At 37.5% G+C, this 16,726-nt stretch overlaps 1 protein-coding gene across 1 annotated transcript in view; it reads left to right on the top strand.

The window, feature by feature from the left end:
- Nucleotides 1–9,179: 9,179 nt before the first annotated feature.
- Nucleotides 9,180–16,726, top strand: part of LOC147337143 (uncharacterized) — a 37,133-nt gene continuing 29,586 nt past the window's right edge. Inside the window, exons 1-5 of the mRNA XM_086300557.1 lie at nt 9,180–9,310; nt 13,255–13,295; nt 15,090–15,237; nt 16,207–16,259; nt 16,360–16,414. Of these exons, the coding sequence (XP_086156683.1) occupies nt 13,293–13,295; nt 15,090–15,237; nt 16,207–16,259; nt 16,360–16,414 (259 nt within the window). The 5' untranslated portion in view covers nt 9,180–9,310; nt 13,255–13,292. The remainder of the gene's footprint in view (nt 9,311–13,254; nt 13,296–15,089; nt 15,238–16,206; nt 16,260–16,359; nt 16,415–16,726) is intronic.

The following is a 16,726-nucleotide window of genomic DNA, read 5'->3' on the forward strand; positions in this document are numbered from 1 at the left end:
CTACAATTTGTAGATAAAGTTTGGGGGGGTTATTATTTTTTTGTTTGTTTGTTTGTTTGTTTGTTTGTTTGTTTGTTTGTTTTCTTCACATTGGTGAACTTATACCTGTTTTTGCTTCTGAGAGTCTTTGCTGCTCTAAGATGCTCTTTTTATGCCCAACCATATTACTGACCTGGTGCCAATGAACCTAATTAGCTGCAAAATGTTCCTCCAGTGGTTTATTTTAGCACCACTAACTTTTCCAGCCTATTTGCTAAGATAGCCCAAACTTGTTTTAGATATGTTCCTGCCATCAAATGTTTTTCCCCACAATGGTATATTTTAGACATTAAATGCCTTTAATGTCTTCAATTTTAAATAAAATAATGCACCGTATTACGGGGTTTTTTTGAAAGTTTTTGAAATGTTTTCACCGTTTGAAATTTGTGATGGCAGCCAAGATATTGCTGAAATAAGTTCTGCTATATTGTGGTTTTGATATCATTTGTAACAAAAATCTGGGCGACAGGAAATGAGACACAAATCATGTAAAAGATAAGATAAAGTCACTCTTTGTGTAAAAGATGAAGTAAGTTTACCTAAGAAGCTAGGCAATGATAAGCAACTATCTTGTGTTACATTTATATGAGGCAAAATTGAACTTAACACTATAGAGTTATGTATACTGACAACAATAACGTGTCTTACTGAGGCGTTGGGTCAGTGATTGACTGCAATGATTCACATCAGGTTTAGATCTCTGGAGGAATGAATGCCTTTAATATTGATGGAGAGAGATCTAAAAACAGACTGTGCCGGTATTCAAAAAACCAACAGACATTACAATTGCAAACTTAACAGCACTCCAAACATAAATTTAAAACTGAAGCATATTTTTAAAATGGTTCGACAACGACCAGAAATAAAATGGAAAACAAAGAAAAAACCGTCTCAAATCGTGGCTCTGAAACACAGCTCATAATAGTAAAGATGATTTGTAATTTTTCCTCACAGGGTAAGTGGTGAACATGTTTACTTGTTTTATTTTAACAGGAAAAAAACACATGCTGATGCTATCAATGTTTCTCGCCACAGGCAGATGATGAGAAACGTACAGCTGTTTGCCAGGTGCACCACATCAATAGGAAATGAATGCGTGAGCTATGATGCTTCCAGAAATGAGCAGCTTTTATCAGTCAGGCTTTTGGTAGCGTGCTTTATACGAAACGTTAAAGAAATTGAGATTTGTCAGGGGTTTGTTCTTTTCTGATTAAAGCAAATGCATTTGCTGTAACTTAACTTTCTACAACTAATAATTAGTAAATTACTTTCTAGTTAAGACAGTAAATTAAATTGACTTTAACATCACAACACATAAATGTATAATTTGCACAGTTTGCAGACACGGATGTGCTAAATTCCTAAACTTCTCAACAGCTTCTTGAATGCATTTTCACTAATGTAGTTATCTGAATGTTATACCTACTTCAGTACTACCGTGTATGAACTATACCGTTTTTTAATAAATATATGTTACTAAAAAAATATATATAGCTAGTTTTTTGGTGGGGTGTGTGTGGGCAGTACCAGTGCATATTTTATTTTATACAAAATCAAATTAAACACTGAACACAAAAGCTCATCATATGTATTTTTTTAAATACTTTAGCAGAAAAAAAAGTATCACCTCTCTTAAATATGTATGTACAGAAGCTATTGGTTTCATACAAGCTAATCTTAGAAAGTTAAAAATAACACGTTACATTACAGCTTAACTGCAAAAAGTAAGAGAGAGACTAATCTATTTTTGTCTTGTACTGTAATCCAACACTTGGATAGGCACCTTATAGCAAGAGGCAGGTACACCTTGTACCGGTTGCCAATTAAACTAGAGCTAACACAGAGAGACAGACAGACAATTGCATGCACATTCACAGTTTTGGGCAATTTAGAATCACCAATTAACCTGACCCCACAAACTGCTTGTGTCTGGACATTAGGAGGAAGGAGAAATTCAGTGGACAGTGGACTCGGAACCTGCTAAACACCTGACTTTCCCTTCAATGTCTCAGCACAAACTTTATGATTTTGAGTTAAATATGCTAACAAGTATTGGCTGTAACTTCATGGCATCTGGTACAAGAATGATCACTGCTGTGTATTTATGTCAGTGCTATATTTTTCCAGTGAATATGAATCAAACACCCAGAGGAAACAACTATCTCAACAACCACCACAGCCACCTCCATCATACAGTCTCTTAGCCTTTACATCTAGGGTTGTTATTTGGTGAAAGTGTGTATATCTCCATTTTTACTACAAAATGAATAACAAACTCCAGTCAGCTTTATCTTACCTTTGCAGTCAGTGCCAATTAGCAAATAGCATGCTAACATGCTAATCTGAGCTTTGTAAATCAAAGCAACCCTGTGCCTAAAGCCTCACAGAACTGATAGCATGGCTGCAGATTGTATGTGACAGTACTGGAATGTTTTTGTCTAAGTGCTGTTGATATAGCCATTTTTTTCCCTTGTCAGATTTTGAATCACCTCTCCAGTGGAACAACCTCGAGTTACATGCATATTGAGTGTTTTTATCACCATAAAACAAGGCAGTAAACACCTACACATTTGCATTACTGACTTGCGTCACTGGCCTGCATCAATCTCAATGCAGGGTTGGCCTTCTGATGATTTGAATGTGCTTTCTGAGTGGGTTGTAGCACAGCTCCTAGCCTACTAACAATCAGCAGGCCAGCTCTCAGCTCATTAGCCCTGGCTCCACTCACTCAGACACACATCTTCCAGAGACTCCACACCACAGCAGGGGGAATGACTGGGATAAATAAGGAATAATCAAGGAATCGTTCTGACTGTGAGTTGACCTGAATATGGGGTTCCTTCCTGGAGGCTCTGCTGACACACTGCTACCATTATAATGAATGGAGCGATGCATGGATGCAAGATTGAGAGAAAAAGACTGAGTACAGTCACACTGATGCTCAGGGTGGAGGAGGACGCTCTTTTGTGGTTAGGTTCATACAGATGCTTGTTTCAGAACAACTTTTGCATGCTGTGACATCTACCCACAAGCTAAATTTAGAGTAGCTTCATTTGCAAGCCAAACAATATTAGTTTCTATAAACATGCAAACAATCAGTGAGTGGGCAGTTGTGCCTTTTGCAGTAGACTAAACAAAAAAAAAACTCTTAGTAAAGTTTACGCTAACAGTTGACTGTGTCTCTGTGCAGCTTACATGAAAGACATCTGGCTCAGAGAAAGCAGCAAGATAAGAGAGAGGAAAATGAAAAATCACTATGTAGGAGGGGAGAAAAACAAATCTGTCACTATGGCCCTTCAAATTCAGCTCACAGACACAGATCAGGCAGTACATCCTTTAATCTGTAGTTATGATGAAGAATTTAATGACTTAATATAGCAAGATGAATGTCTAACGAATCATTTTCATGACAATCTGAAAGCGTTCTTATGTGAATTAACATCACCTTTATGCATTTCTGAATAATCAACACAATACATTTATCCGTCTTTCCACATTTTTCAGTTGAAGCTGATGAACCACAGTCTTTCACAAAGTTCACATAACCATGACACATCGCTGCAGTATCAGATCAGGTATCTTCCTCCATGAGGATAATATTTCATGTACAGGACATTCGTTTTCTAGTCAACTTCAGCGACGAGCCACCGCCGGTGTCTGTCCATCCATCATCTTCTGACCTTCAGCACTGTACCCTGACGGCTGCCCAGGGCACACTGGGAGTGACTAATGTCATCTCAGCTGCCACCTCCCCGCACCAAAGGCCCCTGATATCCGTCCAGTATTATCCGAGCCTGGCGTCTACAGATTCCTATCTCTGCTCCCAGCTTTAATTATTCACGCCACTGAATCACACGCTCATCGGAGAGATAGCCAAACTGGTCAGACTGCCTGCCCTCTCCCTCTCGGCGATCTTATCTGACTGTTTGAAATTATCTCATCCTTCTCCTCTATCTAACTAAAGGAACGATTCTCTGCATGTATCTCTGTATGTGTACACCACACTTAGTGGGTGTATTGTTGGGGATCAAAAGAGGAGAAATGTGTGAAGTTATTTGGATGAACCGTCTTCATATTTTATGTTCTGCCAACATATTTTCTGTGATGTCCTTGCTGGCCTTCATCATCAATGGGCACTGACAGCGTGTTTACAACCATTTTCAATCACACTGTCAGCAGGCTCAGAACTCACTGACTGCAGGTCATTCAATCTTTTCCAGATAACATGTGTCTTCTTTGCATAAAGGCCATCTACTGCTAAATCTAGAGCTTTTAATGTCAACTAAATAACGCGTGGCGATAAAAGTAAGTTTGTTTCCATAGTGACAAATAATGCAACAAAGAAAGAGTCACATGGTGTCATTTTTGTATCATTAAAGATTGAAGCATAATTCAAGCTAAGTGCTTATTATGGTGAACACTGACCTTTATTGACAACTTTTGAAACTTTGAAAAATGACTGTTCTAAAAGCATGCAGTCAAATGTGGAATAGGTGAGAATCCAGACTGAAATGAAGACTTTTCACTTCTATCTCACTATTAGTTTATTGGGAAATACCTAAAGGAACTGAACATATGAAAATAAAGAGGCTCTAAAATAGATCACAAATAGCAAGCCAAAATGCAACAACAACAATAATAATAATAATAATAATAATAATAATATTTGCATAGCACTTTTTCAAACTCATACACTCATATAATTATAGGTAGTTTCAGTTCCAGCACACAGACACAGTCAAGCAAATGGTCTTACATTCTTCACACATATAAACTTCCCTACATGCATTAGATCTAAAATGGTGAAAATTAATGGAATAAAGATGAAGCAAAAGCTAATGTAGAAACATTTGTTTTCAACACTTGTTTAAAACAAACAACAGATACACCTCTATTAATTAGCAGCCAGGTGCTCCTGTACTTGATTAATCGTCTGAAAAGTGACCACCTCTATTAAAGCAGAAGTGTTGGTGCTGTACAGGTCTGGAACATTCGGGTGTTAACACAATGCAATGGAGGAAAAACAGCAACTCTTGCTGTCCATTAATCTGGGAAGGGTTGTAAAGGCGTTCCAAACCATTTGACATTCATCATTCTACAGTAGGAAAGTGGAAAACATTCGAGAAACGTGCCAGTCTCCTAGCAGTGGATGCAAATTCACCAGCAAATTCACCAAAGGTCAGATGGAGAAATGCTTAGAGAAATTGCAAAAACCCCAAGAGCTACATCTACAGGCCTCATTTATCATTTCAGTAGCTACCTGGGGACTGCAGATATATCTTAAATTTTCACGACAGGAAGTGTTGCCAGGAGAAATGCTCTTCTCAGAACATGGCAGCACAGCTTAGGTCTGTGAAAAATTGCATCTGACCAAACAACAAAGTCCTTTCGGCAGATAAGACCAAAGTTGCCATATTTGGTGAAACCAAAGACACCACGCCAGCACAAATATGTCATACCCACTGTCAGCACACGGGTTGAGGTTTTACTTTTTGTTTTGCAGCCATAGGACTTGTGCACCTTCCAGTCAAACATGAGGCCATCTGTCCCACAGCTAAAGCTTTGGCTGAAACCGGCCAATGAAAGAGGAAAGTAAATCCAAGCACAGCATCAAATCTACAGCCAAAGGGCTAAAGAAGAAAAGAATCAAGGTCTTGCAAACAGGCAAAATCAACGTCCAGACCTCAGCTGTGGTGTGACTTTAAGAGATCTGTGCTAAAATGAATGCCCACAAACCTCAATGAACTGAACGCTGAAAAAGAAGGATGCCCCAAAACTCCTCCGCAACGATGGAGGAGACTGATAAGGTCACACACAAAATGTCATGCTTCGTACTTAACTTAAGTTGTTCTGCTAAATAGAGTTCTATTAGATCAGGTTTAGTTATATTTAGGTTTCCACACTGCGTTGGCATTTTTAGCTTCATTTTTGTTAAATGCTTGAACTTATTTTTTGTGGGGGGTTTTATACAACAGGGCTTCAGTGAGTTGTCATTACAAAGTGCAGCATTGCCTAAGCCTCGCAGTTCCGCTAAGACGGCTTTACACACCGAGTCTTGTCTGTTTTCTTTTTTATTCTTTCAGCTTTTGAGACATAAAAAAGCTAAATAAATCTTTTGATTGGTCAGAAAAAAAACCCAAATATAAATATCTATTGGGAAATATGTTTAAACCAATCCATTTGTGAATGTTAGGTAATTTCTTTGCAGGAAATGTCAGCCCACAGTTACTGTCACTTTGTGGTTCTTCTGTGTAGAGGAGGGCCTCCTGATACAGACTACTTCTGCAGCTGTTCAATGATGCTTCTTTACGTGATGTGGTTTATCAGCGCACTCACATGCATCCTTCCTGTGGAGCTAGGAATTCAACATCTGTAACTCAAGCAAGACAACTATAAATACACTGAAGCTTAGGTGATATTAACCCTCTCAAGGCAGGCGTTGCAGATTTGCAACAGTTAAAAGCTAACAACCTGATTCCCCCACATACATATTTTATGAGTTTTTTGTACTCAGAAGTACCACTGCAGGTATTCTTTTGTGCATTAGCAACAAAAACTCAATTTGAGCCTGAGAGGGTTAAACTGAAACTTTGATCATACACGTACACAAATCTCTCCCATATTCAGCCTTTGTGTTCATCACACCCCAGACTGGGACTCTGGATCTTATTTCTTGATGACAGGTCCAGGATAGAGGAGGCTCATTTTTTGGCTGCTGGGATGAGGATGAGGGGGGGGGGGTTGAGGACACAGGATGGACTGCCAGATTGACAGGCCAGTGGAGCTGTCACTGGGGGCCAAGGTGTAGAGATGTTCAGGGAGTTGGCATTTGTGGCTCAAAAGATAAGCATCAGTGAGAATACGAGAGGCTTGATGGTAATCTTTCACAGGAAGTCAGGCTATACCATTGCAGAAGAAACCACAGGAGAGAGACTGACCTTGTGCGCTCATGCTCTGCTGCATTGCTTTTTAGAGGGGACCAGGCCTCTTACCCTCTGCAGACAGGAAGACACTTTGCTGTAGCATTACTCTGTTTAAACAGACAGGCAGGTCAGCTCTAGAATGGATTTGCTGATCGCTGAGAAGTCGTCTGAAACTTCAGTATTTCAGTTTTTCATAACGGCAGCATTAAAAGCATTTAAATCCCCAATAATGTATGATGTAATTTATTTTTTACTCAGTTGCTCTAGGTGGCTTCTTTAACCTAAGCAACTAAAATAAACAGTACAAAGGTTAGCAGTAAGGTTACTATGTGCCCACAGACTATGTGAACTACTGTGAATGTGGGTGTTCAGCTCAGCCACTGACAGCTTATTAACCGAACTCACCAGAAACAAAAAAAATAAGTTTTTCTTTCATGTTTTTCTTTCCTTTTGTGTTTACTTAAAAAACAAAAACAAATTATATTCATAAATTATGTGTAACCTGATCTGTTTTGTTAAAATTGCACTGATCATGGCCAAGTTTTCTTTAGCATGACCCAGTGACTGACAGGATGGTAAATATGACTAGAATTATTATACACAGAGGAAGAACATGGGATCAGGAGTCAGGTGAGAAGCTCAGGGTAGAACACAGAGAAGGATAAAAATGGATTCATGAATACAAAAGGAAAAGGATCGAATGACTAAAGCAAACACATGAAACTCTTCAAAATGTAACAGGAAGTAACTTTAAAAAGACACAAAAACTACTTGCTCGCATGAACAGGAAGAACAGAAGAAGCTGGCCCGGAAAAGAAAAACGTGAAAAAATATTTACGCTTTTATATTACATCTTTTAATATAACTACTTTCTTTTAAAAAGTATTTATTTTGTAGAAGTCTTGGTTCTATTGCTTGTATTATCATAATAGTTTGCAAGTTAACTACTTAGATCCCTATAAAAAAATATTTACTTGGATCAAAGTACATGAAAGTCACAATTAACAGAAAAATAGCAGTTATCATCTAAGAATGAAGCAGAATTACATGTCAGCAGTGCATTGATTCCAGGCTTTACCATTTACAGATGGCCAAAGCAATAAAAGCGAAGCTCTAATAATGTGTGCAATCTTGGGACTGAAGGACCAAAAAGTTTTCCATTTCTCTTGAGCTAAAAGGTCATCTTAAGTGCGTGCACAGGTCACCACTTTCTGAATGTGAGAAAATGAGGCATTTAAAGAGAACATTCGTTAAATACCTTCCTGGATTTGTTCCAGATCAAGTTTTTTTAAAAAAGAAGAAAACAATAAGTACTGTCTGCACGTTTATTGTGAGCTATCCTCAGTGAGCATTGGAGCTTCACTCCAATGTCACTTCATGGCCAACAATGACGCATTTAAAACACGATTCAGCAGATTTCCTTCATTTGAGCTATTACATTACTAATATTAGTTAGTTACATGTTTACAGCTGTCCAGTTTGGGTTTCTGGGTTTATAACTATCACATTAAATGCTAAAGGGTTGAATGTGTGAACAAAAGCTTTTCTTTTAGCAGTGCTTCCTAAGTATATCCTCAATACTTTATTAGGTGCTATAAAATGAGTAAATATTGCACTGAAGTCAAATTTCGTGCTAAAATATTTACTCAGATTACAATTTGGGCTCACCCATATGGTTGTTACATAAATGAAGCCAGTTGAAGAATGGGTAAATGTCACCGTGCTTCCTTTACCGCTTGGCAGAGCAGATGTCGAAATGTCATCATGTTCCTTTTAAAATCAACAGAAAAACCTACTTTAGTAAAGATTCGTTCGACCCTGATTTACTGAGCATCTGGTGTAGTGTTTAGCTTTATGCATGCTTTTAAAATAGTGTCAAACAATAAGCTGTCAAAATCACAGGGCGAAACAACACAGGAAATAATTCGCACAGAGCTAAAAGTTGCCACAGAAGTAATAAAGAAACTTAAACGAAGACTCGTGTTTGAAAGGATGCGTCTGCAAAATATTTTGTTCATTTTCTGAATTGACAATTTAGTGTCAGTAAAGTCAGGGCACAGATGCACAAGTAGAAACTGTCTGCAAAGAACCATTTTATTGTCTAAAACAGAGAAGACCTTGAGTTATAGGCCAGTTACTCACCACACAGGAAGTTATTTTAGGTTACAGTGGGCTGCTTAACTCTGAGACTTAGAGACTTGATGCAACCTCAGTGTCTCTGCGCGTACACCGGGAAGGAAGACATACTGCAGACACTTTCTCTCTATAACCATACACAAACCAAAGAAGCACAAAACTGCTGGTCACTTACTGATGAAGGTGTGCTTGCTGTATAATCTTCAGAAAAGGTGGGTTCACTTTGAGTTGAATGTTGAAATTCTGCATTTGTGAGTGTGTAAATGCTACAAAAGAACAAAGCGCAGATGTTTCTCTGTGCTAAAAATAGATGAAAATGTGTGAATAGGAAAGGGGGTCTTTAAAAGGCAAGAGCTGCTGCAAAAGATGAGAAACTCACTTTGATTAAAATTCAAGAACAAGATTTCAGTTGGTTTAAATTTGATTAAAAAGTCGTTTTATTATTATTTATTATGAACATTGAACTTCCTAAAACTGAAGTGTGATTGAAACCGTGTCAAGTTAATTATGGTCAATTCTAAAAATACATATATATGTATGTTAGAAATATAAGGTGCCTCTAATTTTGATTCACAAAAATAATTACACAGAGCAAAATTGAAATATTTCACACTGCGTAACCAAATTACAGTCATAAAATGAAAACTGTCAACGAGCGCTTTTATTGCACAACCTAAAAAGTCAAGTGTGCTAAGTGAGTTTGATAAAAGATGCACAAAGAGCGAACCAATCTACTTGCTTCTAACTACCTGCAAATCGATACAAATCGATTAACGTGTGTCAACAGAGGGAAATAACTTTTAATGATAATCATCATAATTTGTTGATGGCGCTTCCTCACACTGAGCTTATTCTCGCTCTCTGCAGTTGATACGTTCTTGATCTCCATAGCAAAGCCAGGTCACAAATCCTTAAGTAGTCTGGTGGTTTGAGTTGCCACAATCCTCTGCACCCAATTTCCATGGGGCACAAGTTTATTTTCCAGACTAACTGCTTAACCTCAGATGCTAGCTCCATGTATCTAATCTCCTTTTTCATATGTCTCGCCCCACCCCACTTCCCGTGGCCCAGTAAGCTCTGCAAAGCAGTCAGGCAGCCCCACAGAGTGTTAGACCACAGTGCCAAATCCAATACTGAGTTTGCTGCTTCTTGAGTCGGTAGCCTCTAATGTCAGCTGGCATTTTCACAATCCCTCAAATTGCTGAAATGTCCTAAATCCTATTTTGGGCAGGTTTCCTTCCTGCTTTCTGTTTTGTTTTCCCTCATGGCCAAAGAAAACTATCAAAAGCTGTCAATCAAAGACTGGTGGATAACTCGTGAGGATGTGGTTCTTTTCCTCTTTGTGCCCTTTTTGAAAACAGGATTTTAAAATTCATGGAATATTTTTAACCTCCTAAGACCCGAACTCTTCCACGGCAGCATTTTTAATTTCTCTTTGATATTTGGGCTGATTGGGACACGATGAATGTAAAAACAAAGAATTACCAGATTTTTTTATTTTTACCTTATTTTTGTTTTTAGGAAAAATGAGAGCCACATCTGAGGATATTCGTTCACAATTTTGATAGAACGGTAGCAGAATAATGTCCTCGTAAGTGGATGTCAGGCCCTTGTAGAGCAAAATTTAGTATTTTGGTCTAAATATCCCAAAATGTGATGTCCACATATGTGGACGCAGGTCCCAGGAGGTTAAAATTTGAAAATTACACAAGTGAAGGAACTGTGACTGCACGAGTCTGTCTCAGTGCAGCGTGCTAATGCAAAAGCATAACAACTGTCTTTGTGCCCTTCAGCTGTTTCACTGTGAGATTGGATTTCAGTTCATTTGATCTGAGTGATCTAATGTGATCAAATTTAAAACGATTTCACAGCCACCTTTGTGATATTCACGAACTTGTGGACCACGTAAAATCTGCTCACTTTTATTCACTTTAACCCCCGTTTTTTGGCATTAAGAAAGACTGAAACCTCTGGAGCACCTAATTATTGAACTGTTAATGAGAAAACCGTCTGTGGCACATTGTGATTCAACAAGTATGTGCCTCTAGATTACAGAAGAAGTAAGACTTTGGACATACTCTCGCTAGTGATGTGTTAACCATTTGAAATACAGTGTATTTCAAACAGTGTAAAGTTAATCAGATTTAACGTATATTAAGTTTATTTGATTCAAAATACACCAGCACCAGCATGTTTGGGGTAAGGAGTGTTGACCGGTTAAATTATTCATGGATTAAATTCTGACATTGTATACGGTTGTGAGTTTAAATTTTATGGATTTTTCATGAATTAATTGTTAGATTTTTAAGACAAAACTGTAAACAAAATTGTAAAAATCAGCAACATTATCTTGACCATACAGAGAGATACTTTTAGACACATGCAGTGATATTACCGAGTTGCAGGGAAGGCTCACGTTTGATCGTGTTTGATCTGGTCTTATTTGGGTGATCTACAACTTGTTCGGGATGCTAATTACTTTGCGTATTTAACCAAAATCTAATATCACGTTTCCTCTGCCTCCCATAATCCGCCAATACAGCCTTATTGCTCATTATGCTGATGACACTTGACCGAACCTTTTAGAAAAGAAAGTTATATAAAACAGTCATCACTGAAGTTTAGGTAAACTCATCTGTATGATTGAGCCAAGAGTGAAGGCAAGAGTGTGTAGCACTGACGCTGGTCTAGAAAAGTTATAAACTGAGTGTCCTCAGTTATTAATATGAGTTACCTCCATAAGCACCTCCATAAATCTAAACCAGGTCACGTCTCTTCCTTCAAATCCTGCAGAACCTCATTTTAAGTAGGAATAATGTTAATATGTGAACAATTATATTTAAAAAGTCAAATATAATCATTAGCAAACTTGATCATCGTCATGAATTTTAACTAATACAAGTTTTTTGGTTTGCTTCTTAGATTTTTGGGTGTTGGGGGGGGGGGTCAGAACTGTTGACCATAATTCAGCTATGACCAAGAAAAACTCGTCAGTGTTAATTTCAATGACACTTTGTTACATGTAAACTCAGCGTGCTTAACATAAGATAAGAATAATTGAATAGTTCTGGTATTTTTGTTTTGCTTGGTTTTTTGTTTTTGTTTTTGTTTGTTTGATTGTTTGTTTTTTGCTTTTTGCTTTTTGGCATCATCAGTCCTTCCATTTGAAGAACAAACTCCAAAGCCAGGTGATAATGGAGGTGGGAATCACCATACATCCCACGATACGATATTATCACAATACATAACGCACGATACGGTATTATTGCAATTTTAAAAAATATTTTGCGATATTCAGATTCTGTACATAAAGGTAAACTTTATCAATATTCATTTTATCTAATATCAAAGTCTCGCACTCAGTCTTTCTCTCATTTCAGTTTTATTGTTGACAAACTGAACGGTTTGTATTACAGTCTAGTCCAGCTTAACTGAATGCAACCATCTGGTACAATTACAGCTATTCTGAACTATGCAATATGAAAACTATGCAGCCCCTTCAGCATCTGAAGAATTTGAAAGTAAATTAAAACAAAACATAATTTTGCGTTAAATAAAAAAGTTTTAAACTTAATTAAAATAAAACATGTCTTAAATTAAAATAAGTAAACACTCATGTTTATTGCTGCCAAAAACAAGTTAAACACATTTGGACAGTGAAGGAATGTCAGGATTCTTGCTCAGAAAAAGGATCAACATGCTCTGAAGTCAGAGCACAAAAACCTTTTTTGTAACAAAATATCGATTTCTGCTGTCCCTGTATCGATACATCATTAGCAAACAAAATATCACGATACTACACAGTATCGATTTTTTCCCCCACCCCTAGGTGGTAATGTCAAATGTCAAATGATCAACCTTCAATGGATGGATGGATTGAGTTAACATTTTTTTAAAAAGTGTTAAAAAAAATTGCTGAACAGTTTCTGTTATGTTAAAAATATAATTCACACCCGAAAGAAAACATCGTGGCTCCAAGTGACAGCAGCAGGAGGCCACAAACGGCTCTGTTTTGTTGTATATAATGACCTCATTCCTCTGCATGTGTAACTGTTGAGTAAGAAAAGTCCAAGGACAAACTGTATTGGAAGGCCACATTCTTTTGCTGAACACCCAACTAATGATGTTTTTCATTTTTGTTTCACCCCCTCGTTAGCTGCAGAGAGAGGGAACAGCCATGAGTCTGCTGTGATAATGGTGAGTTATGGCGGCCGTATCCACAGCGTTTCGCTGCTGGTTCCACATGAATGTTCCCAGGGGATACGCTGGGAGTCTGCAGCCCCCTGTGTAATTACCTTTTAGCACAGAAATGACTGAAGTGAGATTCTGCTCTGTCATTGTTAGTGCATTGTAAAAACAACACATTGTAGGCGACAAGGATTGTTCTCTGTGATTTAGTAATATCATTTCTAAACTGAAATTGTGAAATATTTTATATTAGTGTCACCAATTATACAATAATTTTCTCATAAGTTTACATGCACTCTGCTGACATGTGTTGGTTACTATTAATAATACTTGTTAATGAATTAATACATTATACGTCTATCATTTAAAAACATAAGAGGTTTAAAGAAATTAAAATAGTTGTTATATATTCTAGGTAAACGTATTGTTTGGGCGATTACTATGTAATGTCAGCACCAAGGTATTACAAGGAAATGCTCTGTGTTTAGAGGAAAGCTTCTTCTGTACTTTCCTAAGCGCTTAGGTTCACGATGCTTCTCAGAAGTGCAGAGCAGAACGACGTTGCATGGCGCAAAGTGCTAACACTCAAACGTAATGACCAAAGTCCTCTGGAAAGAGGAAACGGCTTGCATGTACATCAGAAAGGGACGAAATCTGATCTTAACTTAAAAACCTAAACGTATGTTTTTGTTTTTTTCTCATTCATCTGGATAACTCTATTGAACTCTATTGAACTCTATGATCTATATGATGATTCAAAGACTGAAAATGTCGAGTTAGAGTTGATTTCTACAACAAAAACATTATAGTTCAATCATATTCTGAAAAACTATTTTGAACATTGTATCATGAACTACAGCAAACTACAAAAATGTGTAACAGACCTGAAGTAAAATCTAATGTTGCATATCTCAAATGTTTTCTTTTCATAAAAGTGTTTTTAGCTGAGGAGGACTAATATCTGTTTAAAAACCTATACTGTTACTTTTTTTTATTTGGTTTAAATGTCGATTAAGGATTGCTTGCAATTTAATTTTCTCATTAAGACTGCGTTAGTCAGGTAGTTTAGATAGATTAGTTTAATAAATGGGGAATTAAAAAAATACATTTCCAGCCCAGTATTTTTAAAATAAAGTCTCAGGGTGCATCATTAGAGACAGAAAACATGGACACATGGTTTCCACAAAATATTCAGGTTGGGTGGTGCACAAATGTCTAATGGTAACACTGCACCTGCTGGACACAAACATCAATTTCCTTGTGGAAAAGTCAGTCTTGACTTCTCCTCATTAAAAGCAAAGGAGGTTTTTAACTAAAGGAGAGGAGCAGGTTTGATTCGGCACGATCAATGCACCCGTTAACTGTGTATTCACCGTAATCTCACCCATCTTTCCAAATTTGCAACAGCAGGAACAAAATACCAAACATGGTCACAATGCACTTTGTGTCATATGTCATTAACTCCCAGAAATAGACGCTGCTGATTTTTAACACTGTGTCACAAGCTATCACCTCTTTTTCTATGATGTGTTGGCTTTGGTGCCTGTGTAATTGTAAATGAGGAAATCCCTGGGGGACAAGCAGCGGGTTATATCACCATAGTTGCTTCCTGTGCTTAGTGTACTGTATGTGCATCGAAACTGCAAAGAGTTGCCTGCTCAGAATATGTTACTTTATACTGATGTTGAGGGCAAGAAAAGGCAAGTTAAAAAAAACTACAACAAAAAACAAAAATAATGGCAATAATAACAGCAGGCCAGTGTCATTTCCCACTCTAAAGAAGCTGCAATTTTCTTTTCACAGGATCGCAGCAGAGCAGAAAGGAACAGAACTCAAAGATATGCTAACAACGTAGAGGAACCAGAGTACGACGTGGTGGATAACCAGGAAGAAGTGCTTAGTGTACGCATTCTCCCTGCGAGGCCCATAAATGATGACCAAGAGTATGCAGGTAGAAAGAAAGTCTTTCATTTCTATTTTAATGTTAGTTTTGTTCATACTAACATCTAGTACTGCTACTACCTCAGCTATAGCTTGATTTTAATTTCATGAGTTGAAAATGTATTTAAAGCGTCTTTAATGAGACCACTGAGAAAAGTTGTTTATTTGGTCCTAATAAAGCACATTAAAACATGAAAGTAAGAGGAGCTTAGTGATTATTATTATTATTATGTTTAATAGTGTTTTATTATTTCCTTTTTTCATTATTTCTTAAATGTATACATATACAGTGGATTAAGGACATACGTCCACAAGTAATTATTAAATGAATTGTTAAGCAGTTATCTTAATCTAAAACCACTAAAATGATTTTAATAATTCCCAAACTTCTTCAAACTTGACTTAAAGTACTATTTGTACTTGACACAGGGACACTGAGTCTATTTTACCTTCCTACACAGAAATGCTCTCATGAATGTAATTAGAATGAAGCTGAATGAGGTGCAGGGGAAAAAACAGATCTACCACAAACTGTGGTGAGAATGAAAGCAGCCTGGATCTGAGAAAGAGCTCATGCTGAGTGAGCATGATCTGCCAGTGGGTCTCCAGGGCCATCTGTTGGCTGAGTCAGACTGCGGGAGATTACAATTATCCAGCAGCTGAGGGGGAAGAGAGGGAAATGTGCAGTGCGAACAAGCTCGCTTTACTCTCCTGCTTGGATGTGGCCCGCAGCCAGGGGCCTCACAGCTGCATGTCTACAACTTTATAGTGAATGTGGCTTTTAAATTTGTTCACACTTGGAGCATTCTCCCTCTGTAATCAATACAGTCTGCTGCTGCAGTGCACTACTGGGACCGACATCGACCGACTTACAGGAATGATACAAACTCACAGGGTGTTTAAACTGTCAGCTTACACTGGAACTTCTTAAAGTACTATCATCACAGTCATTGATGAGAGTGTTTCTTTGGCTCTTAAGACAGGGATCTCCCAAGGTCATCATCAGCTCACAACCTTTCATCACTCTCCCCTGTAAGGTTTCTTTTTTGGTCTTCATTAATGAATATACAATTTGAATGCAACTACCTTACTGACCGTACTCCACATTTCGTTGTGCTCTTCAATCAATCAGGGAAACTCAAACATCCTCCCAAGATGTCCATCCAGAGAAACACCATTTTCAACAGGTAAACCTACAACGCATTTAAAATTGAGTGATTATTGTGGTAAAGATACTGAACAGTAACAGTGAAATTCAAATCAGAGACATCTTTGTTTACCTTGAAAAACAAAACTATTAAATCACAGTTAATTAACAGTTAAAATAACTTAATTACATAATCGCGCACATCCATACTTTGCCTGGTAACAGCAGCTTGTGCTGGCAAATATGATCAATGAAAATGAGAAAACATTGGATAAATATTGAAGGTAACTTAGTCTTTGCAATGGCTTAATAATTTCTCTCTTCTTGGTTGCTGCTCATCAAAGCACAGAGT

Source organism: Aulonocara sp. 'chitande type north' Nkhata Bay, linkage group LG2 (assembly GCF_057382095.1).
Source record: "Aulonocara sp. 'chitande type north' Nkhata Bay isolate Kocher_YH1m ecotype deep benthic linkage group LG2, A_spYH_male_GT1.1, whole genome shotgun sequence".
NCBI lineage: Eukaryota > Metazoa > Chordata > Actinopteri > Cichliformes > Cichlidae > Aulonocara > Aulonocara sp. 'chitande type north' Nkhata Bay.